A 27,030-nucleotide genomic window follows, 5' to 3' on the forward strand; every position below is an offset into this window, starting at 1 on the left:
AAGGTGGGCCCCCCCCCCCCCCTCTCGGTTGAGCTTGATGTGGGTTTATCTATTTTATGCTGTGTGGTTTCAGGGTTTTGTCCGATGGTCCATCTTATTACTTTTCTTTTTTTTCTTTTTATTGTATATTATCTTCTGGTTAACTACATGTGAAATTCATGCGTAACAATTACTACCATATCAATGCTATATTGTGAACCTTTTATAGGTGCACTTTGAAGTTGTATTGAATTAGTTAGCAGATCATCTGCCAGCTTTACAGTGTTTAAAGATGTGGTACAATCCGACACAGTTGCTTTAGAAGACAGTTATACAAATGTGATCTGATTAAGAGAATACTAGTAGGCATCCATGTGATATGTTCAATCTTACACCAAGGATTCCTTCTTTGTTTCACGAGCTACATAAAATATAATTTTTCATTCTTGAAGTGTATGTAAGGGAATGTAGAGGAACATTCCTTGGATGGTAAAGCAAAAAGAGCAGTGACAACTTGGATCCAATTTGGTCAAATGTCTGGGGGGCCAATTTCTGAGTATAATGCCCATATCTTGGGGTGATATCACATCTCATCTGGTTCCCTAATGTGAAATGGATTGAAAAGGAGTCTCTGTTAGGAGAGATTCTGCAAAAAATGTCGGCAAGCATTTTTCTTTTAGAAAATTTGGCGTTCTGAAATTTCAAAGATTCGTTTTGTCATCTTAGATTGATGTCTTCGAGTTCCAGCATAGAAATTTTCCTGCATGTGGATCACTTTTTTTGTTTCTCTTCTTTTGTATCTTGTCAAAAGGAAGCTGCCACTGTAATTACACCAAGCACAGGAGTGCACAATGACTTGGGAGGTCCCTCATTTAGGGAATTTGCTGAAGGGAGTGAATAAGATGCTGTCAGTTTATCTTAGATTCAAGTTCCACTTTTGACTACTGACTTTTAAGGCAACGATTAAATGCAAGATTTTCTCTTTGTGTTCATCAGTTGTATTTATATTTGATCTCATATCGCTTTGAAAAACAATTTACAGGGTGCAGTTGAAAGTGTATCCATTGGCGAAATTAGACTCAGTATTCGGCAATCCTTGGTCAAGCTTGGGGTTGGTTTTTTATCCAGGGATCCGAAACTACAGGTGTTAATATGTGATTTAGAATTAGTAATGAGGGCTTCCAGTAAAATCTCAAAAAAGGCAAAATCTCGTAAATCTCGCAAGTCAGGTAGAGGGAAGTGGATGGTTGTGGCGAATATGGCCAGATTTTTTTCGGTTTCAGTGACTGAGTTGGTTGTGAAGGTAACCATTGTTCTCATTAAACTTGGTCTTATGGGTGGTCATTATTGGTTGAATTTCCTCGCATTCACTTTACTCATGTATCCAGAAAGACTGTTAGCTATTGTTGTCAGCTCTTCCCTTTAGTACATTTTATGACTGTTTGGATGCTAAAGATTTTGCTTACAAGTGTATCTTTAAATCATCTTTGATTCGTGGAGATAATTTTTATTTGCATGCAAGTTCATGTGATGAATCATGGAGAATTGTATTGCTTTTGCTTGTGGTTGGCGGCTGTCTAAGTTCCTTTAAGTTTTAACTCATACATGTCAGAATTGCAGTGATGTTGTAAGATTTCCGTCAAAGTGTGCATTGACTTGTGGTAACATATGCATATCCATGTTAATTGATAACGACAAAAGAGGCCAAACTAGTGATCTACTGCATACTAATGCTAATAATGTAATCTAGAACTTACAGACAAGATCTAAATAGCTGTAAGATTCAGATTTTTAGATTTTAGTGTGTTCTTGTTTATTATTCCTCTCTCTCTTAAAGAATTTCATATGGATAAAAATGCAAGGAGACATTTTACACTTTCCTTAATAGTGTTTTGACTTTTGGGCATTGAACATTATGAGGGATCAATAACTGGATATTTTGGGAGATTCTTCTGACTGGTGATGTAGGCGAAAATGGTATATACATGCTTATTGCGTTAGGTGCTTGAAAATCATTGCACATTGACTGAATGAATGCCTTTTCAAGTTAGGTGTCATGAATTTGATGGAGGAATTAGTGTCCTGCTTACTTGATGTCTTTGTGTAGTATCTCACTGTAATGATAGCTAGATGAAGTTGTTCTTTAGTGGACATTATGTTACATTGCTAATTGCTTTCTGGTGCGTTTGTTTAACTTGTTTAGTCATCTCTCATGGTTTTCGCATACATGCTGATTATTTGTATGAACTGTTTAGACACCAAAAGCTACTGTTGAGGTCAAAGAGTTGACACTTGATTTATCTAAAGATGGTGGATCCAGGCCAGAACTGTTTGTCAAGTTGCTGCTTGCTCCTATCTTTGTTCACTTTGGTGAATCACGAGTCAGTTATGATCAGTCATCAATGCATGGTGGATCTTTTCCCTCCAACGATAGATTATTAGCCATGACTGAAAGGATCTCTGCTCCTTTCAGTTGTGAAGAATTTTCTCTCATGTGTGAGTTTGGCCATGATAGGTATACCCTCTTTCAACTGTTCCATTTGTTTCAGTTATTTTATGTAATTGAATCAACTTCTTTGGTAATTGACAATTCATGGGACCTCTCTAGTTTTTTTAATTCGACTTCTCCTGAAGTTTATATATATGGTGTTTCTGTTGGTATGTATTTGCTGGTCGAATTTCATCCCTTGATTCGAGCTTTTGAAACGGATGTACATATTCCACACCCAAACATTAGCAGCATGAATCTCATTAGTAGTTGATGTTCTAAAACATCTGCATTGTTACATTGTCAAATGATCAGATGGAACACCTCTACATCTACATGTTCTTTTTTCACCATAACTCAACTTTAAATTCTTAATAATATATGCACCTCTGAACATTCATCTGTCAGTTTGGTTATGCGCTTTTACAGAATCTGTTCCTACTCATGTATCTAATTTTGTAATGGAAGTAGTATTAATTTTGTTTTCATTACCTTGATCAAGATTACTGAAGTAAATATAGTACAAAAAGAAAGAAGAAGCTTTTGTGCAAAGACCAGTATTGAGCTATATGTGTGTGTGTGTAATATATTCCCTCAAATCATCAGCAGTCATTTAACACAAAATATCAGCCTCTTAAACTTTAGCCTTTAGGAATTCCTAAATAACCATTTTTTGTAGTCAGCTTTTGTAATTTGCATCTTCTTGATGCTCTTCTTATGAAACACCTTACTTCATAAAAATAGAGAGGAATGCCTAAACAATCACTCTATCCCATATACTGCTAGTAAAAGTGTGGTTATGAGCTTATGACAATGCTTGCATATTTATTAGTATATTATTTTTTTAATTTTTTTTGGACACTGGTAACATTAGTATATTATTATTATTATTATTATTATTATTATTCTCTTTTTCACATGCACTAATCTATAGCTAATAATATATAAACAAGTATGATCCCCCTTTATAAAAGTTTCCACAGCTCCCAAAAATTTAAAGGGAAATTCTATTAAGCATTCTAATATGACTAAAATTTCATAAGAGGGGAAATGGTTTTTGTTAGAACATGAATAGGTTTATACAATCCTATTATAATATGAATAGGTTTATACAATCCTATTAGAATAGGAATAGGTTTATACAATCCTATTTAGAATAGGAATAGGAATAGAAATAGAATGGTTTCAGTACAAGTGGAAAAGGAGACATCTGTATATAATGGTTTGAGTACAACCCATGTACTGTTTTGTGATATAATACAAAGTTACCTATTTCAAAAAAAAAGAAATAGAAATAGAAATAGGAATAGTAAATAGTATCCTACTTGGTAAAGGATTGTATTGTAGTGTCTATAAATAGGGTCTCAATGTAATAATGTAGACACAACAACAATTCAAGAATATTCTTTTCCTATGTTTCTCACAGTTTTCATTTATAGCTGCCTTAATGTATGCAAGATGAGTCTAAATTCTCATTATAATGTGAATGAATGACAAAAACATCTCAAAATCTTTTCCACCCTCATGTGAAATACATCATCTTTGGTCAATCTTAAGAAAGAATTTCGCCAAATTCCTTATTTGTAAAAAGAGCTGTAGTAGTACTCACAACGTACATTGGAGTACAAAGTACTGAGTTTCCAGCTTGTTGACCGTATTCAACTACATTGAGATAAAGAATGAAAGACTATCTGAAGCTTAATAGATAGTGTGAGTTAGGAAATAATTTTTCATTGATCATGTCAAAGCTTAGTCTCTACAGGGAAATAATGAGAGAACCTTAGAAGTTGCTTGACTTAAGCGATCCTGAAAGTTCTTTGGGAAAAAACTAACAACATACCCAGTAAATCCCATAAGTGAGGCCTGGGGATTCTTTTGGTTCCGCTGTTAGAGGCAAATTTTCATTGATGATCAGTAGATATTTATAGCTACAAAGATGGATCTGATAGATTTATTTAGGAAAAGGAGACTCTAAAATCCCATTCTTAGCCACTAAAATTTAGTCTTCTCAATCAAGAAATTACTTGCTGGGAAATAAATAAAAACTCCTTAAATTCTAGGAGTTGGATAATGATAAATTTATCATGTTAGTTAAGAAGCATGACATGACGATGTCAATATTTGGGCTAGAGCCATTGACGCATGAACAACAGTTTCAATTGAACATTGCACGTGAATGTGACTTAGTCATCCAGCTTGGTTCTTTTGGCGCAAGTCCTCCTGTGTCAATGGAATGTGCATTTTTTTTTTATCTTTGCTGGATGAAGAGCAGGTGATGGTTATAACAACCACAATTTTTTTTTGAAGCTTTGTTGGACAATTTTAAATCCATTGAACATATACCTCAATTTTTACTCTTTAGATGAGCCGGAAAGTTTTATCTGATAGGGCCTGTTTTTGTACTATGCTTGTGCTTTGTACATCTGATATGTGCCTGTTGCAGATCTTTTCTCCTGTAAACTAGAATTGTAGCTTGCTTACTTCTCCCAGTAATGGTACAAAGAACTAGCTCTTTGCAATTGTAGATGCTTAAATGAAAGAAGCTTTGGTATACGGATTGTATACTGGGTTTCCCCAATTGTTAATAACATTAATTACCTTATCAAAATAATGAAAGAAACAGATTTGAGATTTTATCTGAGCTTAACTGTGCGTTGTTACTACTCTGCTGTGTTCTATTCCTTTTCGTTTTAGGGAAGCAGGAGTGGTTGTTAGGAATGTGGAGATTGGCACTGGTGATGTCTCCATTAATTTGAATGAGGTACTGTTACTTAAAAGGAAAGGTGAAGATGCCTTTTCTTCTACAGATGTAGCTTTGAAGGAAGTCAATGAATCTGGTACTGCTGAAAAGCCAGTGAAACCCCCAGCTAATTCGGCTATTATGAAATATGCATCAATGTTCCCTGAAAAGGTCAGTTATTTCTCTATCCTCACTCTCTGCAGCAAGATTGACAATATTTTTTTGTTTATAGCTAACATATAAAAAATAAGGATATTTTGTCCTTTATAGCTTTGTGCTTGTCAAAGTCACATTTGACTTGTCTATTATTAAGTGTTTAGTTTTTATAGTGTATAGGTTTGAAAAAATTGCATTTTAAGCTTTTCTCTAGAATGATTAAGGAGAAAGAAGTTGGAAGTACAATGATATGAATGGAAGGAGGGTCTTAGATTATAGAAATGGTTCCCCCTTTTCAGGAATAATACAGTGCATAATGAAGTAGGGAGGAAATGGCCTTTGTAGCCGGCTCTGATATGTAATGCATAGATCGTTATTTCCTTTTAATAAATTTAAGTTTCTCAAACCATCTTCATTCCATGTCTTTGAGTTATATAATAGATTAATTTAAATTAGTTCCTTGAGCTTATTACTTGCTTTGGAGGAAATAGGAATGAACTTCAATGTCAAATGATTTCCAAAAAAGAGAGTTGTTAGAATAGGAATAGGATTGTATATAGTGTCCTTCGTGGAAAAGACTAGTAATAAAAGAATAGTAATGTCTATAAATAGAATTTGGTCTATAAAAGGATTGTAGTCTAATAGCCTTGTATGTTGATTGCGCCGGTCACTCTATGGTCTGAAACAGCCTACTCGAGCCTGGTTTGGGAAGTTCAACACAATAATTCAGGAGTTCGGCATTGCTCGTAGTGAAGTTGATCACTCTGTGTTTTTCCGACATTTTGCTCCAAATATGTGTATTTTTTGGTGGTTTATGTTGGCGTTACCGTTATCACTGCTAGTGATCAAGATTGTAGTACTAAATTAAAACATATCTTTCAACATTGCCAGACTAAAGACCTCCACAGATGAAGTAGTTTTTAGGTATTGAGGTTGCTTAGTTCAGATAAGGTATTGTTATTTCATAACAAAAGTATGCCTTAAACATTCTTGAGGAGACAAGAATGATGGGTATTGACACTCCTATGGATCCTGGAAAATATAGGATGACTGGTTGGTAAGTTGAATCATCTGTACTAGACCTGTCATTTCTTTTCCTCTGGCTGTGAGTATTGTAAGTCAGTTTATGGACTGTTTTTTGAGGATCAAGGCCATGAGAAGATTGTTGGATATATAGACGCTAATTGGGTAGGATCACCTATAAATAGATATTCTAGATCTGGATATTGTGTTTTAGTAGGAGGTAATTTAGTGTCTTAGAAGAGTAAGCAACAAAGTGTGGTTGAGCGATCTAGTGTAGAAGCAGAATATCAAGCAATGACTATAACAACGTGTGAGCTAGTTGGATTAAACACTTGCCCAGAGAACTAAAATTTGATATTGACATGATGTTTAAAGATGCGGAACCAAGACATAGAGAAAAATCTCTCTCTTGTCAATCAATGAGAGTTACAATTGTTTCCTGGAATGTTAGGGGGATCAACATGGATAGTAAGCTCTGAATAACTCGCTCAACAATAAGCTCAATTGTTTCAATGTTACCTTGTATAAAAAAGCTCAATTGTTCCATTACTTGCTCCTCCATTTCCTGGGATGGGAAGTATAGATAGAAAGGCTTAGAAAAGGAGGCGTGGGATCAGAACTGATGGAAGATTGAATGACACAGATCCATGGTGATTTTGTCTTTGCAAAACCATAGCTTATTGGTTCTAGTTGTTTCGTTTGACGTTCGACACAAATCAAAGTTTCTATTTTTATAATAACTAGGGACGTCAAATGGTGGGTTGCATGAAATTTTGACGGATCAAATAGGTTACATCAACGGACGTGTCATGACCCACCCATCCAGAATTCGTTTGGGTCCAAAGGGCTCTGATCAGATGGGTTGAATTGCGGGCCATAATCCAACCCACCCAAGTTAAAATCAATAACATGCCATGGTTTACATTGCAGTATCCGTAACATAGCCCACTGCCTGTTCTTTTTTGAAATTAATTCTGTTTGCTGTTTCCAGCGTCAATTTCTTTCTTTCTTCTTCTTCTTTTTGTTGTCGGACTTATTTCTTGTTTGGTGCCTGTCTTTGTCAACAACAGTTTATCAAATTGATCATACGATGACTTGTTTTGGTTCAACCTACCTTTTTGCTTATAACAATACACTACTTTCCTGCTTCCATTTTTTTACAAGTTGTTCCTCTCTACTTTAACTATCAACTAAGATATCAACCTTATTAAAAAAGTTAAGCTATTAAAAGTTTTGGGTTCAAATTCTATCCACTTATTGTATAAATGTTCAAATATTTATAAATGAATGGATTTTTTTTTTGTTCTCAAAAAATTCTATTCACTTATAAATATTTGCCCATCTAGTAGTTGATATGTGTGTGTGTATATAATTAGTTATTGTACTGGAAGCAAGTAGTCTCACCATTTTGGTGAATAAAACAAACATAATAAAATTGATAGCAATAATAATAATTTAAGATTGATAAACAGAATAGATAAATTTGAATTCTTCTTCTTCTTCTTCTTCAAAAAAAAAAGAAAGAGGTTTGAAAAATACTCCAACTTTGGCCGAAATTGTTGTTACGATACCAAACTTTATGGAGGACCTTTTACCCCTGCACTATTTAATAGTGTATTTTAAAGGTATATATGTGTCCATGTGGACATCTTAAATATTGCATCATTATAAATAGTAATGTGTCCACGTGGGCACATATATACCTTTAAAATACACTATTAGATAGTGCAGGGGGGTAAAAGGTCCTTTCCAAAGTTCGGTATTGTTACAACAATTTTGGTCAAAGTTCGAATAGATTTTCGACCTTTTTTCCCAAAAAATAATAATGCATAAATTTGTTAATTACCTAGTGTCCAAGTGCCAGAGAGTGGTAAACAAACAAGAAAAAAAAGGTTTAGAGTATCAGCTCTATCACGCTAGGCAAACCAACTCCATGTTTCTCGTTAATGAAACTCAGGGTTGTGCTACACAATGTATGCTACTTCATGTGTTGCGTAGCTGACCAGTTCAGCAGCCCAAGTTGACCCGTTTAAAAGGTGGGTCAGCTTGAGTTACAACCCAATTTTACCCGGCAAGAAAATGTTATCGACCCATCATTAAATTTTGGGAGGTTACACATCTATGGATCAAATTTGTCACCTCTATTTATAACTTATTCCTTTATGTTGTTCTCTAGTTTTGTTTGCGCTTAGGGGTCGTTTGGTAGCTGGATAAGGGCCAAAGCTAATACATGGATAACTTGGTTATTCATGTATTAATTTTATACCATGTTTGGTTTGCAAATAGGATAAAAGTTATGCATGTATTAATTTTATACAATGTTTGGTTGACAGATTTTCAAATGTTGTATAAAAGTTATTCATGTATTATTTTTATATGGTGTTTGGTTGTGTTTTTTGTAATCCTACATAATTAATACTTGTATAACTTATGAGGGAATGTATGTATAATTTATGTGGGATAGAAGGTGGAATAAGTTCGGTGGGTATTAGTTATACATGTATTAAAATGACAAATTACACATTCACCCCTATTAATTTACTCTTAAATATATATTAATTTACAGCAAATCAAATAATCAATAGATATTAAAATAAGCATTACCATTTTTTTTTCTTTTGAGTTTTTTGTCTTGATAATTGCTTAAATTCTTGTTAATTGTTTTCTTTTTAGTTAAAAATACAAGTTTTAATTTTTTTGCTTAAAAATACAAGTTTTAGTTTTTTCTTAGTTATCTATTGTTTAGTTTAATTTAAATTACGTACTACTTAATTACTTAATCACTTAATCATATTGAATACAAATTACTTAATTACTTTTAGTTATTTGTTATTAACTTTGTTACTTTTAGCTATTGGTATTTATTTAATTTTAATGTGTTATTTATAAAATTGGTTATTTTAATGGTTATAATAAATATTAGCTCACTAATAACTTTTGAAATTAAGAAATAAAAATTTACTCACTAATATATTGTGATCTCTACATAACTAAACCCTGCATAACTAATACCTACATAACTAATACATGTATACCTAAACCCTGCATAGCTAAGACATGTATAACTAAACCCTACATAATTAATACATGTATAACTAATACCCACATTACTAATGCCTGCATAACTCTATCCAGCTTCTAAACGACCCCCTTACTGCATAGCATAATGTTGGGAAGTTGGATATTTTTTTTATAAGAATGTTAGGAAGTTACATATAGTTTGATTGACATAATTATTGTATTTGTTTGATAGCTTAGCTTCGTGTTACCCAAACTGGATATGAAGTTTGTGCACCGTGAAGTGGGTCTTATGGTTGAGAATAACATTATGGGCATCCAATTGAAAGGCACAAAATCTCGATCCTTTGAAGATGTTGGAGAAAGTACGCGAGTTGATGTTCAGATGGAGTTCAGTGAAATTCATGTATGTTTGTAGTCATCAGTTGTTCCCAACTTTTTATGCTAAAATTTATATGATGTTTCTCCTATTCTTACTAATATGGTATCTTTTCTAAAGAAATGAAAGTGACTTTTTATACTGCAGCTACTGAAAGATGGTGACATATCAGTTGTGGAGATATTAAAACTTGATGTTGTCTCTTCCGTATATTTTCCACTTCAGGTGTGTGATAATTTTACTTTGATAACATCATTTTCTATTCTCTCTTGTGCTATTTTCTGGTAACTGCTGGGCAGAACAAAATACAAAGCGCTACAGTTGCTTCGTTTAATTGTTTTAGAAGGCAAACTTGGACAGACTCTAGTTATCTGAACTAAGATTTTTGGATTTTAGATACTACAATAACCATGATTGGATAATTAACCCCCCCCACCCCTCAAACTTGTTGGATGATACCTAGGATTGGGGTCTTGGCCGTTGTATGGGCCTTATCCTATACTTAGCATTATTTGAGAATTACACCCATCCCTCCTCCCCTCATGCACAAAACATATTACTCCCTCCGTCCCATTTTATGTGAGGTAGTTTGACTTGGCATGGAGTTTAAGAAACAGAGGAAGACTTTTAAAACTTGTGGTTCAAAATGAATGATAGAAATTTGTGTGGTTGTAAATCATTTCATTAAGGGTAAAATAGATATTTTATGGTTAAATTGTTACTTAATATAGAAATGTGTCATTCTTTTTGGGACTGACTAAGAAGGAAAGTAAGTCACATAAATTTTGACAGAGGGAGTAAATGATACCTGGGGTTGGGGTCTGGTTACTGTATATGCCTTTTCTTGTCTTTAGTACTTGCTCAATGCCTTAAATTACATGTAAGGGTTAGTGTCTTGATGTCCAACATTTTACTCTAGTGATAATTCTAACCGCAATTCAGTCAGACATTATTAATAAACAACACATTATTATACCTTTGCCTTTCTCTGTTCCCCGGGTTGTTTGTGAATTAATTCAGTCAGTCTTTATTAACAGACAACACACCGTTATTCCTTGCTTTCCTCCATGCATCATACCTGCCTTGTTTGTGAATTAATTCAGTCAGGCTTCAGGATTCTGCCATCTCCCACTGTTGAAAGTTCCTCCTAAACCTCGAGTCCTAAAGGACTCCAATATATTTTAGCCTTGTATCTATTTACACGTGACTAGATCTATTTGGTTTGCAGACTGCTATTTGAACTGGTTCTATACATAGCATGTTCTCATTTGATGCTGTATCATCTTTGATGCTTTCCCGATGGCGTTAATTTTATTTTTTCAAGGCTTATGTTTACTTTTTCCTTTATTTATTTAATTGTTTAGGATGCTTTACTTTACAGCCTGCTTCACCCATCAGATCAGAAGTTGATGTCAAGCTTGGGGGTACTCAGTGCAACATGGTGATGACTAGATTACATCCGTGGATGCGCCTTCATGCTTTGAGAAAAAAGAAAATGGTTCTTCGAGGAGAGAGTACTACTTCTGAAAGATCTCACTCATCTGATCATAAAGCATTCATGTGGACCTCCACTATTTCAGCCCCAGAAATGACTGTAGTGCTCTATGATTTGAATGGCTCTCCACTCTATCATGTAAGAACCTTTTACGTCATATCCACATCTTTTACCCTTGTTAAATGTATTGGTTTTTGGTTCCCGACCAGTGTTATCAAAGCCGAAAAGCACAAAAAAGCTCTAAGGTCTGTGGGGGCTTTAAGCGCAAATAATGCGTAGACTTTAATGAAAAAAGATGCAAAGGAAGAAAAGAATACAAATATGTATGTTTAGTCCAAGACTAATAATAATAAACATGAATGACAAATATATGAACAAAGAGGTTGAATTTTTTTTATGATAAGGTGAAATATCAATTATTTAGTTTCACTTCTTCATAAGAGGCTCATTTGACAAGGAACCTTTTGCCTTAGAACCTTGATGACGACACTGAAGCGCACATAAAGCGAGGCGAAGCGCACTTATACTTGAGCCTTGCTTCAGGGCTTAAGCGCACTTAAAGCGCGCCTTGGATAACACTGTTCCCGATTACTTCTCTTATCTTTTTTAAAATCATCTTGTGTGCACATGAGAACAACAAAGTTTTGTGAGTTCTGATTTAACTTTTCTGCATGTCATCTATGCTTATACTTATTTCCTTTAGCCTGAAAGGGTCTAAGTTGCTCGGACTCTTCACTTTTGGTGCCGCACCTGTGTCGACACAACATGGGTGTGGGATCCGTGTCCAATTTGGTCAACCGATTTTGGTACTTTGACCAAAATCGATGGGGAAAGTCTGGATAGTTTTAATGATTTTTGTTGAAGAAAATGGAATACCTTTTATGTAGAAATTTCTATGTCACTCCTTTTCCTCTAATCCAGGATTCTCCTCAAGTTCTCCACATAAGATCTCATAATTTAGGTTTTATAACTCTACTTTTAGATATTTTAATTATTTTTAGGCAAATTCCCGCACCCGTATCCATACATGGATCCATATCCCCGAATCTTAAAAATTAGATCATAAGGGATCTGACCACTAGATTCGCACCCGTATCAGATACCCCACCCGAGTTCAAGCAACTTAGATATGAGTAGTACATTATGCCTAATGTGTGGGCTGAGTTGAGGAAAGGTGATTGAGGCCTTTGTTAGGATTGTAAGATTGTCCAGAGTGAGAATCTTACTACTCAACATAAGCTTTTGGTGATGGACTGGGAGAGTGTTAAGATGTCCCACATCGGTAGAGGGATGAGAATTTGGTCTTCTTATATGGACTTGGACAAACCTCCCCTCATGAGCTAGCTTTTGGGGTGAAGTTAGTCCCAGGTGTCATAGCTTTACATGGTATCAGAGCCAGGCCCATCCCAATTTTTTGTTCACCGATGATGACCCCCATTTAGAAGTGTTCACGCTCTAGTTGAGGTCTGGGCATGCGGGGTAGTGTTAAGATGTCCCACATCGGTAGAGGGATGGGCATTTGGTCTCTTTATATGGACTTGGAAAAACCTCCCCTCATGAGCTAACTTTTGGGGTTGAGTTAGGCCCATGTGTCATATCTTTACAGAGAGTAAGTGAGGGAAGAGGAAAAAGAGTTTATATGTTCGACATAGGACTAAATGGGGTGTTTTGACACCCGCCCTCTCCTATGTAATTGGGGAGAAGTTGGATGATGGGGGCTTGGAGGAGTAGTGGGGATGAGGAAAACATGTGGGATAAGACAACTAGTTGCATTCAAAAATGGTTAGAGAGGTGTTGGGAGTGCCAAAAATTAACTTTGATGGACGCTGAGGGGATTGGTGGTGGAATGGGGAAGTTCAAGGCAAAGTGGAAGCAAAGAAGGTTATGCATGCAAAGTGGGTGGACTGCACAGACGAAGAAGAGAAGCGGGTGAATAGGGAAAGTTATAAGGCGTCAAAGATAGAGGCTAAGTTAGTAGTTACCATAGCTAAGACAACTTTTGAAAGACCGTATATTGAACTAAGGGACAAGGGCGGAGATAAGAAGCTGTACAAGCTAGCAAAGGTGAGAGAGAGGAATGCCTGAGACTTGGATCAAGTGATATGCATCAAAGATGAAGAAGGCAAGGTGCTAATGAGGAGACCCTCATTAAGCATAAATGGCAAGCGTACTTTCACAAACTATTGAACGAAAAAGGGGACAAACACATTGTGCTATGTAAGTTGGAGCCCTCTTAGAGACCCCATGATTTGGGGTATTGTAGGCGTATTAAGGTTGAGGAGGTGAAGTGTGCTATCGATAAGATGAGTAGGGGAAAAGTGCCGGGATCAGTTGAGATCCAAGTGGAGTTTAGGAAGAGCACAGATAAAGCAGGTTTGGAGTGGTTGACTAGCTTGTTCAATGTCATTTTTAAGACGTCTAAGATGTTGAAGGAATAAAGGTGGAGTACAATGGTTCCGTTGTACAAGAACAATGGTGATATCCAAAATTGCAACAACTGGTTCCTAAGTTGTTAAGACACACTATGAAAATGTGGGAGAGAGTGGTGGAGGTGAGGGTGAAAAGGGGTGTGTCTATTTTTTAGAATCAGTTTGGATTCATGCTAGGGCGATCAACCATAGAAGCCATTCATCAACACATTATGAAAATGTGGGAGAGAGTGGTGGAGGTAAGGGTGAAGAGGGGTGTGTCTATTTTTTAGAATCAGTTTGGATTCATGCTAGGGTGATCAACCATAAAAGCCATTCATCTCGTGAGGATACTGATGGAGAAATATCGGGAAAGGAAGAGGGACTTGCATATGGTGTTCATTGACCTTGAGAAGCCATACGATAAAGTCCCAATGTAAGTCTTGTGGTGATGCCTTGAGGCAAGAGGTGTATTAGTGGTTTATATTAGGGCAATAAAGGACATGTACGAAAGAGATGAAACATGGGTAAGAATGATAGGAGGAGATTTAGAGCACTTTCCTATGGAGATGGGGTTACGTCAGGGATAAACTCTTAGTTCATTTCTATTTGGCTTGGTGATGAATGAATTGACGCGAGAAATTCAAGATGAGGTGCCTTGGTGTATGTTATTTGCAAATGACACATAGTCCTGATTGATGAGATGCACAGTGGAGTTAATGCTAAGTTAGGGGTGTGGAGACAAACTTTGGAGACTAAAGGGCTCAGGTTGAGCAGGACCAAGACAAAGTATGTGGAGTGCAAATTCAGTGATGCGATACATGAGGTAGGCGTGAAAGTGAGGCTTGACACATAAAGTATCCCAAGAAAGACAAATTCAAGTATTTTGGGTCTATAATCCAGGGGAGTGGGGATATCGAGGATGATATCGCACATCGTATTGGTGCGGTGTGGATGAAGTGGTGGCTTGCCTCGGGTGTCTTGTGTGATAAAAACGATACCACTGAAACTCAAAGGTAAGTTCTATAGAGCGGTGGTTAGACCGACATTGCTATATGAGGCGGAGTGCTGACTAGTCAAAAACTCCCATGTCCAGGAGACGCATGTTGTAGAGATAAGGATGTTGAGGTGGGTGTGTGGTCACTAGGAGGGTTAAGATTAGAAATGAGGATATTCAAATGGAGGTGATAGTGGCCTTCGTGGTGGACATATTTAGGGAAGCGAGACGGAGATGGTTTGGACATGCGAAAAGGAGATGGGTAGACGCACCAGTGAGGAGGTGCGAGAAATTGGTTATAGAGGGTACATGGGGACATATTTAGGGAAGCGAGACGGAGATGGTTTGGACATGCGAAAAGGAGATGGGTAGACGCACCAGTGAGGAGGTGCGAGAAATTGGTTATAGAGGGTACATGGGGACATATTTAGGGAAGCGAGACGGAGATGGTTTGGACATGCGAAAAGGAGATGGGTAGACGCACCAGTGAGGAGGTGCGAGAAATTGGTTATAGAGGGTACATGGAGAGGCAAATGTAGGCCGAAGAAATATTGGAGAGAGGTGATAAGACATGATAAGACATGATATGATGGAACTTCAGGTTACCGAGGACATGACCTTAGATAGAAAGGTGTGGAGGACACGTATGAGGGTAGAAGGTCAGTAGGTAGTGTAGTTTTGACTTGCTTAGGATGGTTGGTTTTTGCCAGTGTACTAGTTGTAGTATTGTAGCTCTTGTTTTGGTACTTATCTTTGTTTAGTATTGTTTTCACTTTTCAATAATCTATCCTAGTATGTTCTTCATTGTCTCCTTCTTCTTTGTACCTGGATTTGCTGCACTTGAGCCGAGGGTCTTTCGGAAACAACCTCTCTATCTCTACAAGGCAGTGGTAAGGGTCTGCGTACATTCTAACCTCTCCAGACCTCACTTGTGGGATTTCACTGGATATGCTGTTGTTGTGTGGGCTGAGTTTTTATTTTTGTTTCTCTATTGTCTAAAGCTGTCGTCTTTTGTGTCTTAGCCCAGAAAACATAAAGTGATCCGAGTTTAACTAAAGAAATAAAAATCTTTTCATGTGCTTTTTAATCTGGCTATTTGGATAGTTGGCTTGAGAGGAGTGTAGGATATCTGAAACAGTATATTGCCTCTGATAGGTGTGGGGTAAGTTCGTGTTTTTGACTTCACCATTGCGTAAAACTAATTGTCTTTGAACTGTTTCCAACAACTTGTGTCTTCTCAACTTACAAGGGAGCTAATGAACTTTGCTTGAGTTGATTTTTTTTGGGCCCTTTCTATGTAATTGAGGGAATGCTACTCTTAAATTTCATTCTTCCCTTTTGACAATGAATTTCTGTTTTGCTGCGAATTACTAAAAGTTAGTCATCAGAATAAGCACAGATAGTCAACTGTTCAGCTTGTGTCTGTAATTACTTCAACCTTTTGTCTTAAATGGTGGTGTGATGTTCCTTTTTACTTTGCAGGGCTGTTCACAGTCATCACATGTCTTTGCCAATAATATATCAAGTACAGGCACAGTGGTGCACATGGAGGTTGGTGAATTTAATCTGAACATGTCAGATGAGTATCGAGAATGCTTAAAGGAGAGTCTCTTTGGGGTTGAAACAAACATGGGTTCACTTATTTATATAGCAAAAGTCAGTGTTGACTGGGGAAAGAAAGATATGGATTCACCTGAAGATGGTCTCAAGTATAAAACAGTTCTCTCTGTTGATGTTACTGGGATGGGTGTTCACTTAACCTTCAGGCGCATTGGGTCTCTTATGTCTACCGCTTTGTCTTTCAAGCGCTTACTGAAGAGTCTTTCTGGTTCTGGTAAGAAACCAGACAACCGGGTGACAAAATCGTCCAGGCCATCAGGGAAAGGGATTCAACTCATCAAATTCAATCTAGAAAAATGCTCTTTAAATGTTTGTGGAGAAGTGGGTTTGGAAAATTCTGTTGTTCCTGATCCCAAACGTGCCAATTATGGATCTCAGGGAGGTCGAATTGTAGTTAGTGTTTCAGCTGATGGTACACCCCGCACTGCAACTATTACACCTACAACTCCAGTTGAACTTAAAAAACTGAAGTATTCTCTGTCCCTTGATATTTTCCACCTAAATCTGTCCATGAACAAGGAGAAACAATCCACACAAATGGAGCTTGAAAGAGCGAGATCAATCTATCAAGAAAATTTGGAAGACGGTAACCTCCCTGGAGCAAGAGTTACATTGCTTGACATGCAGAATGCAAAGCTTGTGAGGCGATCTGGTGGTCTTAAAGAGATTGCAGTGTGCTCACTCTTTAGTGCTACTGATATATCAGTCAGATGGGAGCCTGATGTGCATATAGCTTTGGTTGAACTTGGGCTGCACTTAAAATTACTTCTGCACAATCAGAAGCTTCAGGAACTTGCTAAAGGCGACTTTAAAGTAAACGGGCAGGTAATTGAGACTTCAATGGAGTCAGTACCACTGGAGAAACGCAAGAAAAGAGAATCCATCTTTGCTATTGATGTGGAAATGCTTAATATATCTGCAGAAGTTGGAGATGGTGTTGAGATGACTGTCCAGGTGCAGTCTATCTTTTCTGAAAATGCTCGGATCGGTGTGCTTCTTGAAGGGTTAATGCTCAACTTGAATAATGCAAGAATATTTAGAAGTAGCAGAATGCAAGTCTCTCGCATTCCAAATGCTTCTAGAAGTGCACCAACTTCAAAACACGAGATAGGCACACCATGGGATTGGGTTATTCAAGCCCTTGATGTCCACATATGCATGCCATACAGGTTGGAATTGCGGGCCATCGATGATTCTGTTGAGGAAATGCTTCGAGCTTTAAAGCTTGTTACTGCTGCAAAAACTAAACTTTTGTTTCCCAATAATGAAGAGAAATCAAAAGCTAAAGAGACCAGTTCATCGAAAATTGGACGAGTTAGATTTTGCATAAAGAAACTCACTGCTGATATTGAAGAACAACCTATACAGGGATGGCTTGACGAACATTATCAGCTGTTGAAGAAGGAGGCTTGTGAAGTAGCTGTCAGATTAAACTTTATTGATAAGCTTATTTCAAAAGGTGGAAAATCTCATGGTGTTGCAGAAAGAAAGGATTCTTTTGAAGATGGTAAAGTCCATTTCAATGGAGAGGAGATTGATGTGGAGGACACTTCAGCCGTTCAGAAACTGCAAGAGGAGATCTATAAACAGTCATTCAGGTCGTATTACCAGGCATGCCAAACTCTTGTGCAATCACAAGGATCAGGGGCTTGTAGTGAAGGGTTTCAAGGGGGTTTCAAGCCTAGCACTGCCAGGAGTTCTCTCTTTTCAGTTTCTGCTACAGAGTTGGATGTAAGTTTGACAAGAATTGAAGGAGGTGATTCTGGGATGATAGAGATTCTGCAAAAGCTTGATCCAGTATGTCGTGCACATAGCGTCCCATTTTCACGATTATATGGTAGTAATATCAATTTGCATACGGGTTCCCTTGTTGTTCGGATAAGAAATTACACATATCCACTTCTTGCTGCAACTTCAGGAAGGTGTGAAGGACGTGTTATACTGGCTCAGCAGGTTTGATCATTGTTCTTTTCCTTTTTTTTCCCTTCTTCAAACTGTCAAAAAAGTGTTTTTATGAAAATATGTTCACAAGAACTAATTGCATTTTTGTGTAACCTATACAAATCATTTCTCTCTGAAGGTTGTGACAACCAAATTGGCACTGATCACAAAAAAACAGGCAAACCATCCAATATGTTCTAACAAAACTATTGAATCTATTACCATTGCTCCTTAAAAAAAATCAATCTATTACCGTTGCTAAAAGCGGTTCTGTTTTAATTTATATTTTATCCAAGCCTTAAAATGTAGTTACATATTTTGGGATTGTGTAGATTTTCTTTGCTCCCTTGCATATTTACTTTCAGACTTTTGGGAATTCTGAAGCATATCTGTAATTTTCTTGTATTTTAACACTATCTAATATGTTTTAACAAAACCCATGCATATCTGTTACCATTGCTAAAATGTGGATCAATTCAAACAGTTCCTTTCTTTTAGTCCAAACTTTAAAGCTAGTTACTTATTGTAGGGCTTGTGTTGATTTTCCCCTTGGTCTTTTTTCATATTTGATCTTTCAGAATTATGGGAAGTCTGTACATACTGGTAATACTTTCTTTTGTATATTCAACACCATATTGGCGTGACTTGGTAAAATTTAGTGTTATTACTTTCTTTTGCAGGCTATAGTAAGGACTGCCTTGCAATGATTATTCTGATAGATGCATTAAGTTTTCCAGATAATTCATGCGAATCACTAATCAGTTGCCTTTTTCAATATTAATACTGTGAAAACACGCTATCTGAAATAAAACTGATCTTGTGGTCTTACCTGTACCTCTCTGAATATGGATGCAGTCATATTAATGCCACTTTATGTTATATTTTTATACAACAACAAGAACAACAACAACTATGCCTTAGTTCCAAACAGTCGTGTTTGACTATATGAATCGAACCTTCATTTAAGCTCATTTCATTATCATCATCATACTAAATAAAATTAAAGTGATAAATAAGTGAAATATATATAATAACAATAATATAATAATAATAGTAATGACAATAATAATATTAGAAGTTCTCTAACAAGTCTAAAATCTATCCTCAACTAGAAGCTATCTCCTATATTAACCTTTTTCTTCCATTGTGCCCTATATGTAGCTAAATCTGCATTGATACCAAATATTATGTAATATTTTTTTACAATGACAAATATTTCTCATCTACTCAAACTGAGTTATTTTGTGTTCATTGTGCTTCTATCTTCATATCTGTTGCTCAACTCCACTGATATGCTGCAGCAAGAACTTCAATATCATCACTATTAGAGAACAATTAAATTTATTGAAGTTTTTTTTTTCTTTTTTTTGTCATAAAAAAAAATTCAATAAATATAATTGTTCTCTAGTAGTGATGATATTTATAAGTGCCTTATATTGGTGGAGAAAATGACCGTTGTCTCATTATACGATCTTTGACAGTCATTAGTTACCTTTTGGGTTGAGTTAGTTTCAGAGTCCATTTTTTCATGATATCTGAGTCAGACTCCTGCTTTTGGTGTAGTCAATGTTGGGCCATTGTATTATTTTATCCAACCCCAGATATGTAGTCTTGGACGTGCGAGGGAGTGTTAACTGTTAAGTGTCCGATATTGGTGGAGAAAATGGGTTGTCATTCCCTCGTGAGCTAGAGTTTGAGGTTGAGTTAGACCCAAAGTCTATTTCTTATCAGATATCTCTAACATGTTTCAGACTGTTGAGGTTATTACGTGATTTGTATTGATTTAGGTTGATTTTCTTTGGTTTGATTTGATTGCTATACTTATGCGTAGATTAGATGTGTAATCTTGTCAAATATCAGTTCACTAATTGTTATATATGCCATAAGTATAAATTATTTCCATCCAAACTTAGGGGGATAATCAAGCTTTACCATCATTTCTCAATCTTTTCTTCCCATTCCACATGGTATTAGGTCATGGCACAAGAAACTGAAAATCTTAGGACTCTGTTTGTCCTAAATAATTTGCTAGTCATTATTAATATATGGGGTCGTTTGGTAGAATGTATTAACAAAAATAATGCATGCATTAACTCTGTATATTAGTAATACCTTGTTTGGTATACTTTTTTATGCTATGTATAACTAATGCAAGGGAATTTAACGCATGCATTAGCATGGTTAAAGACCCAATTACCCCTCAAAACTCTTTTTACATTTTTTCTACCATAATTGTGGAGGGTATCTTTGTAAATAAATAATTTTATGCAATACATGCTTTTTTTAGTACACCAAACCAAACAATGGATAAAAATAATCTATGTATTACTAATGCAAGCATAACTAATACAAGTATTTTTAATGCAAGCATTACTAATACACTCTATTTTTATACACTCTACCAAATGATCCCTATTTGTGTCAAAAGCCTTGACTATGGTCTGAACTCTGCAACAGGTTTTGCTGGAGCAAAATAAATTGTATAGTTTAACATCCAGAGAATTCAATTGGAGATTAGATAACTGTGAATTAACTTTGTTCAAATTAGTGGCTTCAATTGAAACTATATCACTTGAATCGTCAACAGATTGAGAATCATAGTTGTTTGCCATGAACCATAGCTCAACTAGGCAAACATGACGTGTAGTTACTACTACCTTGCCCTTCACAATGTTGATAATAGAATTTGAATGGAGAAGTTTGATGTAGCATGTGTTTGTCCTGTTGGCATTTTTTTTCTTTGGGAAAGCATGTTGATGCCTCTTTTTTAATTCTATAGCTGCTCTTAGATGAATTAGTATCTAAGGTTTGATCAACAAGTTAAACTTCCTGAAGCTGGGGATTTAGTCTAGTGGAAACTGTGGAAAGAGTGCAACATGTGATATGTGGGTTAGACACACACCATAGACTCGGAGCTTGTTTTAGATATATGCCTGGTATATAAGTGGGGAATGGTAGAAGAGGAGTATTATCCATCGAGTTTCGAACTGTGCCCCTACTAGTCCAGGGGAAATCTCAGTTATAAGAAAAAGTTGAACTTTCTAAGATGGGTTAGAATCTCCCCTATCACCCAAGATACTCTGTGACTTGATAAAAACGTTGGTAGTTCTTACCAAACTTCCTTTGAGATTGCTCACTGACTTGCCCATGCATTCCCCTGAACAGTCTTCATACATATGCCCCTGAACTGTGATGCAATGGAGTAAACTCCTGTTTAAACCTCCACCATTTCCCTTCTTTTTTTCGTCCTTAGTATGACGATACCCCCATTCTTATATGATCGTAAGATTTTCTTTTGTCATGATTAATAAATGAATTTGTCAATGAAATGGACTTTGAGTTTAATTCAACTCTAATAAAAGTGGTGAGAATCGTCCAAGACCATATACGGAGGTTATAATCTGTAGTTAACCAATGGGGAATTCTTACACACTCTTGAATGCTCAGGGCTGGACATATGAAACATAATGTGGGTGGCCCAACATTGGGTAGCCATGCATTAGGGATGTGTCATGTGTGTGGCTACAATACCTTGTTTAGCAAAGTAGATTCGGCTCCAACTCAACCTTGGTATCCAGTTCAAGTGGTGAGTGGTGTATGTTAATAGCATTGTCCTAACATGCAATTAACGGAATGAATTTATCAACTCAAGCAGCATTTTGTTCAGCCACTTTCAGACTAAATTTAGATAGATTAAAGTACTTTGTGGGGGTCGAGTTAGCGAAGTCGATGTTAGGCATTGCAGGCTTACCGGAAGAATCATATATGTTAGATTAGAAGCGCACTAACCATCTTGTCTTGTGTATACAATGTATAACTTGATCTGGGTGAGTCACTTGAAATCTTTACAGATTCCAGAGAGTGGGTACATAAGCAAGCTAAATTATCTCATAGTCACACAATCACATATTTTTCTTTCTCTTAGTTTTTCAGTTTTCATGTTGTGGCCATTGGGATATTGTAATCATGTTCTCACGTCAAAGGGGATCCAAGTTGAGGATTGTTATCTGAATACAAGGGTTACTCACCCATTGTTCGGCGTTTATATGTTGATTAGGCAAGTTCTTCCCCAAATAGACGATCTACTTCTGGAAGCTGTATCATGATGGGAGGAAATCTAATATCCTGGAAGAATAAAAAATAAGTTGAGCTATGACCATCTCGACTTATGGGCTTATAAGTTATATCGTTAAAACACCTTCTCCATGAGTTTAGGTATATCAAAGTCAAAAGAGATGAAAATGGTATATGCTATCAAGTTCCCTTTCATATTACTTATCTTATTTTTCACAAAAAAAAACAATATATATGGAGGTAAATTTTTATTTTATTAGACATGATTGAATAAGGAGATGCATTACGACTGTTTGTCACCTCAAATAGACAATTAGCTGATGTTCATACAAAATCTTAGAGGCCTTCAAACCGAACATTTCTAACACGCTTGGCACCCATGACATAAATACACCATTTTGAGTGGAAGTGTGGAGATTAGTTTGAGTGGATCTAGACTAATTAGGTTTGGTTTGATTTGGCTGTTGAAATTTTGTACAATCTTTTCTAGAATCAGTAGTTCGCAAAACTTTAACATATGTAATCGTTATATATTCCTATCTAGACTCCATACTGGAGAGAACAATCAAGTTTTTCCCACATGTAATCACTAATCACTGAAGTGCTACATTCTGAAAGTTAGCATTGGAAAATTGTCAATGTGATAACTGTAAGCCTCCAATTGAGATAGCATTACCAATTTGAATATCTATGTTTAATCTTGCTCCTTTGTGTTGTATATTGTGTTAAAGCACTAGATATATTATATTCCTCATTCTACTGTATTTGACTCTTGAGAAGCAATCTTACTTGGTTTTAAATGCTTTGAATTTCAACAATAGACTCGTCGACACAAAAGTAACCTTTTTATCTATGTGGGGTGCAGGCAACTTGTTTTCAGCCCCAAATCCACCAAAATGTATACATTGGGAGATGGAGGAAGGTCCGTTTGCTCCGTTCTGCTAGTGGGACAACTCCACCAATGAAAACATACTCTGATTTGCCCTTACATTTTCAGAAAGCAGAAATTTCCTACGGAGTGGGTTTTGAACCAGCTCTTGCTGATATTAGCTATGCTTTCACAGTGGCCATGCGTAGGGCCAATTTGAGCATCAGAAATCCAAGTCCAGATCCTCCTCCACTGAAAAAGGAGAAGAGCTTGCCATGGTGGGATGAAATGAGAAACTACATTCATGGAAACACCTCCTTATATTTTTCTGAGTCCCAATGGAATATTCTTGCCAGTAGTGATCCTTATGAAAAGTCTGACAAGCTTCAGATAAGATCTGGGTATATGGAACTCCAGCAGTCAGATGGTCGTGTTTATTGTTTTGCAAAGGATTTCAAGATTCTACTGAGCAGCTTGGAGAGCTTGTTAAAGAACTCTAATTTGAAGTGTTCATCTGGATTTTCCTCTACTTTCATAGAGGCCCCAGCCTTTAGTCTTGAAGTGATAATGGAGTGGGAATGTGATTCTGGAAACCCTCTAAACCATTATTTATTTGCATTTCCCAGTGAAGGAGTGCCCCGTGAAAAAGTTTATGACCCGTTTAGATCAACTTCTCTGTCACTTAGGTGGAATCTTCTGCTTAGGCCATCTCTTCCTATGCATGATAATCAGTCAAACTTATGTTCTGTGGGTGATCAGGGTGTCTTGGATGCAGCTGGCTGTGGTGCAATGAAGCCTGACAGCTTGTCAGTTTTCCCAACACTGAAACTTGGTCCTCATGATTTGGCATGGGTACTGAAATTTTGGAGCTTAATTTATTATCCGCCTCACAAATTGCGGTCTTTCTCTAGGTGGCCACGTTTCGGAATTCCAAGATTTCCTAGATCTGGCAATCTGTCATTAGATAAGGTGATGACAGAATTTATGTTCAGAGTTGATGCAACACCAGCATGCATAAAGCATATGCCTTTAGACGATGATGACCCAGCTAAGGGGCTGACATTTTCTATGAATAAGTTAAAATATGAACTTTATTATGGCAGGGGGAAGCAAAAATACACTTTTGAGAGCAAACGTGACACTCTTGATCTTGTATACCAGGGTCTTGACCTCCACATGCCCAAGGCATTTATAAATAGAGATGATAATAGCAGTGTTGCAAAAGTAGTTAACATGACTAGGAAAACATCACAATCTGCATCAACAGAAAGATCTTCTAATGACAGCAGCACGGAGAGACAGCGTGATGATGGTTTTCTTTTATCATCTGATTACTTTACAATCAGAAGGCAAGCCCCAAAAGCTGACCCAGATAGGTTGTTGGCGTGGCAAGAACCTGGTAGGAGAAATCTCGAGATGACATATGTGAGATCTGAGTTTGAAAATGGGAGTGAAAGTGATGACCATACAAGATCTGACCCAAGTGATGATGATGGGTATAATGTCGTGATCGCTGATAATTGTCAGCGAATCTTTGTCTATGGTCTTAAGCTTTTGTGGACACTTGAGAATAGGGATGCAGTTTGGTCTTGGGTAGGTGGAATATCTAAAGCTTTTGAATCTCCAAAACCATCTCCTTCTAGGCAATATGCCCAAAGAAAGTTGCTGGAGGATAGTGAGGTAATTGATAGAACTGAATTACCTCAAGATGATAACCAGAAGTCTCCAGTCAGTCATGGTGCCAGTTCCTCTTCTCCACAACATGTCAGGCCATCAAAAGCACAAGTAGAAGCACCTCTATCAAGTGAAGTTAAAGTAGAAACTCTTCCATCTACTTCCTTTGGTAAGCTCTAACTGGACCTTAATTCTGTATCATGACTTAGGGGTCGTTTGGTAGAGTGCATTAGCAAAAATAAAGCATGTATTAGCTCTGTGTATTAGTAGTACCTTGTTTGGTCCACTTTTTCATGCTATGGGATTAGTTATACACTCTACTGTGAATTAAGGAGTGTATTACTAATACATGGAAATCCATGGTATTAGTAATTCAAGGGAATTTAATGCATGCATTAGCAGGGTTGAAGACCCAGTTGCCCCTCAAACCCTTTTTTACATCTTTTCCACCATATTTGTGGAGGGTATCTTTGTAAATAAATATTTTTATGTAATGCATGCTATTTTTAATACACCAAACCAAACAATGCATAAGAAATAATCTCTGCATAATTAATGCAAGCATAACTAATACAAGCATTACTAATGGAAACATTACTAATACACTCTATTTAGCATTATTTTTATACACCCTACCAAACGAGCCCTTATAGCATTAGATGTATGTTTTCTTCTTTGCAGAGTAGTGAAACTTAACTCAATTCTAAACTGCTTGTAATCTCTTGTATAGTTAGCTATTATACACTACTCTCTCCAGTCCACATTAAGTGGTGCTTTTTTGCTTGGGCATACCCCTTAAGAAATCTACTCACTCCTAGAAAGAAGTGTTTTTACCAACTTTACCTATTTAATATAGTTTCTTGGTTAACATTAACCCTACTGTTCTAAATAGGGGTAAGTTTGGAAGGAAACAATTAATACCTTCTTGATTATGTGGAACACCACTTATTTTGAACCTAAATGTAAAGGTAAAAACACCAATTAATATGGACCAGAGGGAGTAGTAGTTTTAATTTCTGATCTAATATTTACTGCCTAAGCTGTGGAACCAATATTTTCGAGTTCAAATATTTGGCACATCTAATCTACCATCTGGATTAGCCTTATTTTTTTGACAATTGATTAATTGTTGCAGCTTGATATGGGTGCATTTGCACGATAGAAATGTTTGTATGATATTTGAGACATGGGTTATAATCTTTGTTGTCCTTCTCACTGCAAGATGTTAATTTTTGTAAATTATCCTTTTTCTTTCTATCTATTACCAGCGAAGCTTGCCGACATTGAAGACAATGAGGGGGAGGGCACTCGCCATTTCATGGTCAATGTCATTGAACCACAATTCAATCTTCACTCAGAAGATGCAAATGTAAGTTAACTATCTGCTAACCATTCAAAGCTGTAAGAACTAATTGTCTTGGTTATGGGTCATAGCTTCCTAGTTTACTGTGTCCTTATTCAATCTTGTGTCTGTCCTTATTCACTCTTGTGTCATCGGCATTTGTTTCTTTTTCCTTTTTGATTGAAATCCTCTGATCCTTATGCTTGCTTATAATATCCATTTCCCTTGAAGGAAGATCTGCATTGAGGTGTTTAACCATTCATGAGACTGGTAAAAGCCACACTTATCAGTTATTTGTTCCTACTCAATAGCATCTTAACCATGTTGTTAGCTTCTAACGACACGAAATCTTGTCCTTCATTCTAAAACCTAAAATCACATGGAGGGAAGTTGTCTCAAATGACCTACAATCTCTTTGAGTATATGCAGATGGTAGACCTAGCAGAAAATAGGATACAATGGAAGAAAAAGATCTATATAGGCGGTATCAATTAGTTAGGATTATGTTTTCGTCTACTTGGTACATTTATTTTAGGTCTTGTGTTCTCTAGGAGTCTTTAGTCATGTCAGAGATTTATGTGTCAGTAGAAAATGTAGAGAGCTGTTAGTATTTTTTTGACTTTTATTTTGTATAATGTTGTTGGTTTGAGATGAGCTTAAATGAAGTGACAATGGTGATTCCTACTGAGGTTGTCGATGGTTCAGTTCGGTTGGTTATCTTAAGAAATTTATACCATAAGGGATAATAACACTTGGTATGTTATTGTTGTTGTTTTACCATACTGATTTTTCGTTTACACCAGTGTGTCTAACCAAAATTAAACTTTT

The 27,030-nt window shown here is 36.5% G+C and overlaps 1 protein-coding gene across 2 annotated transcripts in view; it reads left to right on the forward strand.

The window, feature by feature from the left end:
- LOC102599089 (protein SABRE) overlaps positions 1-27,030 on the forward strand; it is a 51,352-nt gene that overhangs the window by 9,776 nt on the left and 14,546 nt on the right. Inside the window, exons 3-11 of one of the 2 annotated variants that reach the window (XM_015310611.1) lie at positions 1,022-1,282; positions 2,235-2,494; positions 5,162-5,378; positions 9,640-9,810; positions 9,931-10,008; positions 11,165-11,416; positions 16,166-18,256; positions 23,184-25,029; positions 26,129-26,229. In XM_015310611.1, coding sequence (XP_015166097.1) covers positions 1,022-1,282; positions 2,235-2,494; positions 5,162-5,378; positions 9,640-9,810; positions 9,931-10,008; positions 11,165-11,416; positions 16,166-18,256; positions 23,184-25,029; positions 26,129-26,229 — 5,277 coding nt within the window. Of the gene's footprint in view, positions 1-1,021; positions 1,283-2,234; positions 2,495-5,161; positions 5,379-9,639; positions 9,811-9,930; positions 10,009-11,164; positions 11,417-16,165; positions 18,257-23,183; positions 25,030-26,128; positions 26,230-27,030 lie in introns of those variants that run through there. The other variant, XM_015310636.1, reaches the window with a different exon arrangement.

This window comes from Solanum tuberosum, unplaced genomic scaffold (assembly GCF_000226075.1).
Source record: "Solanum tuberosum cultivar DM 1-3 516 R44 unplaced genomic scaffold, SolTub_3.0 scf00002, whole genome shotgun sequence".
Taxonomy (NCBI): Eukaryota; Viridiplantae; Streptophyta; class Magnoliopsida; order Solanales; family Solanaceae; genus Solanum; species Solanum tuberosum.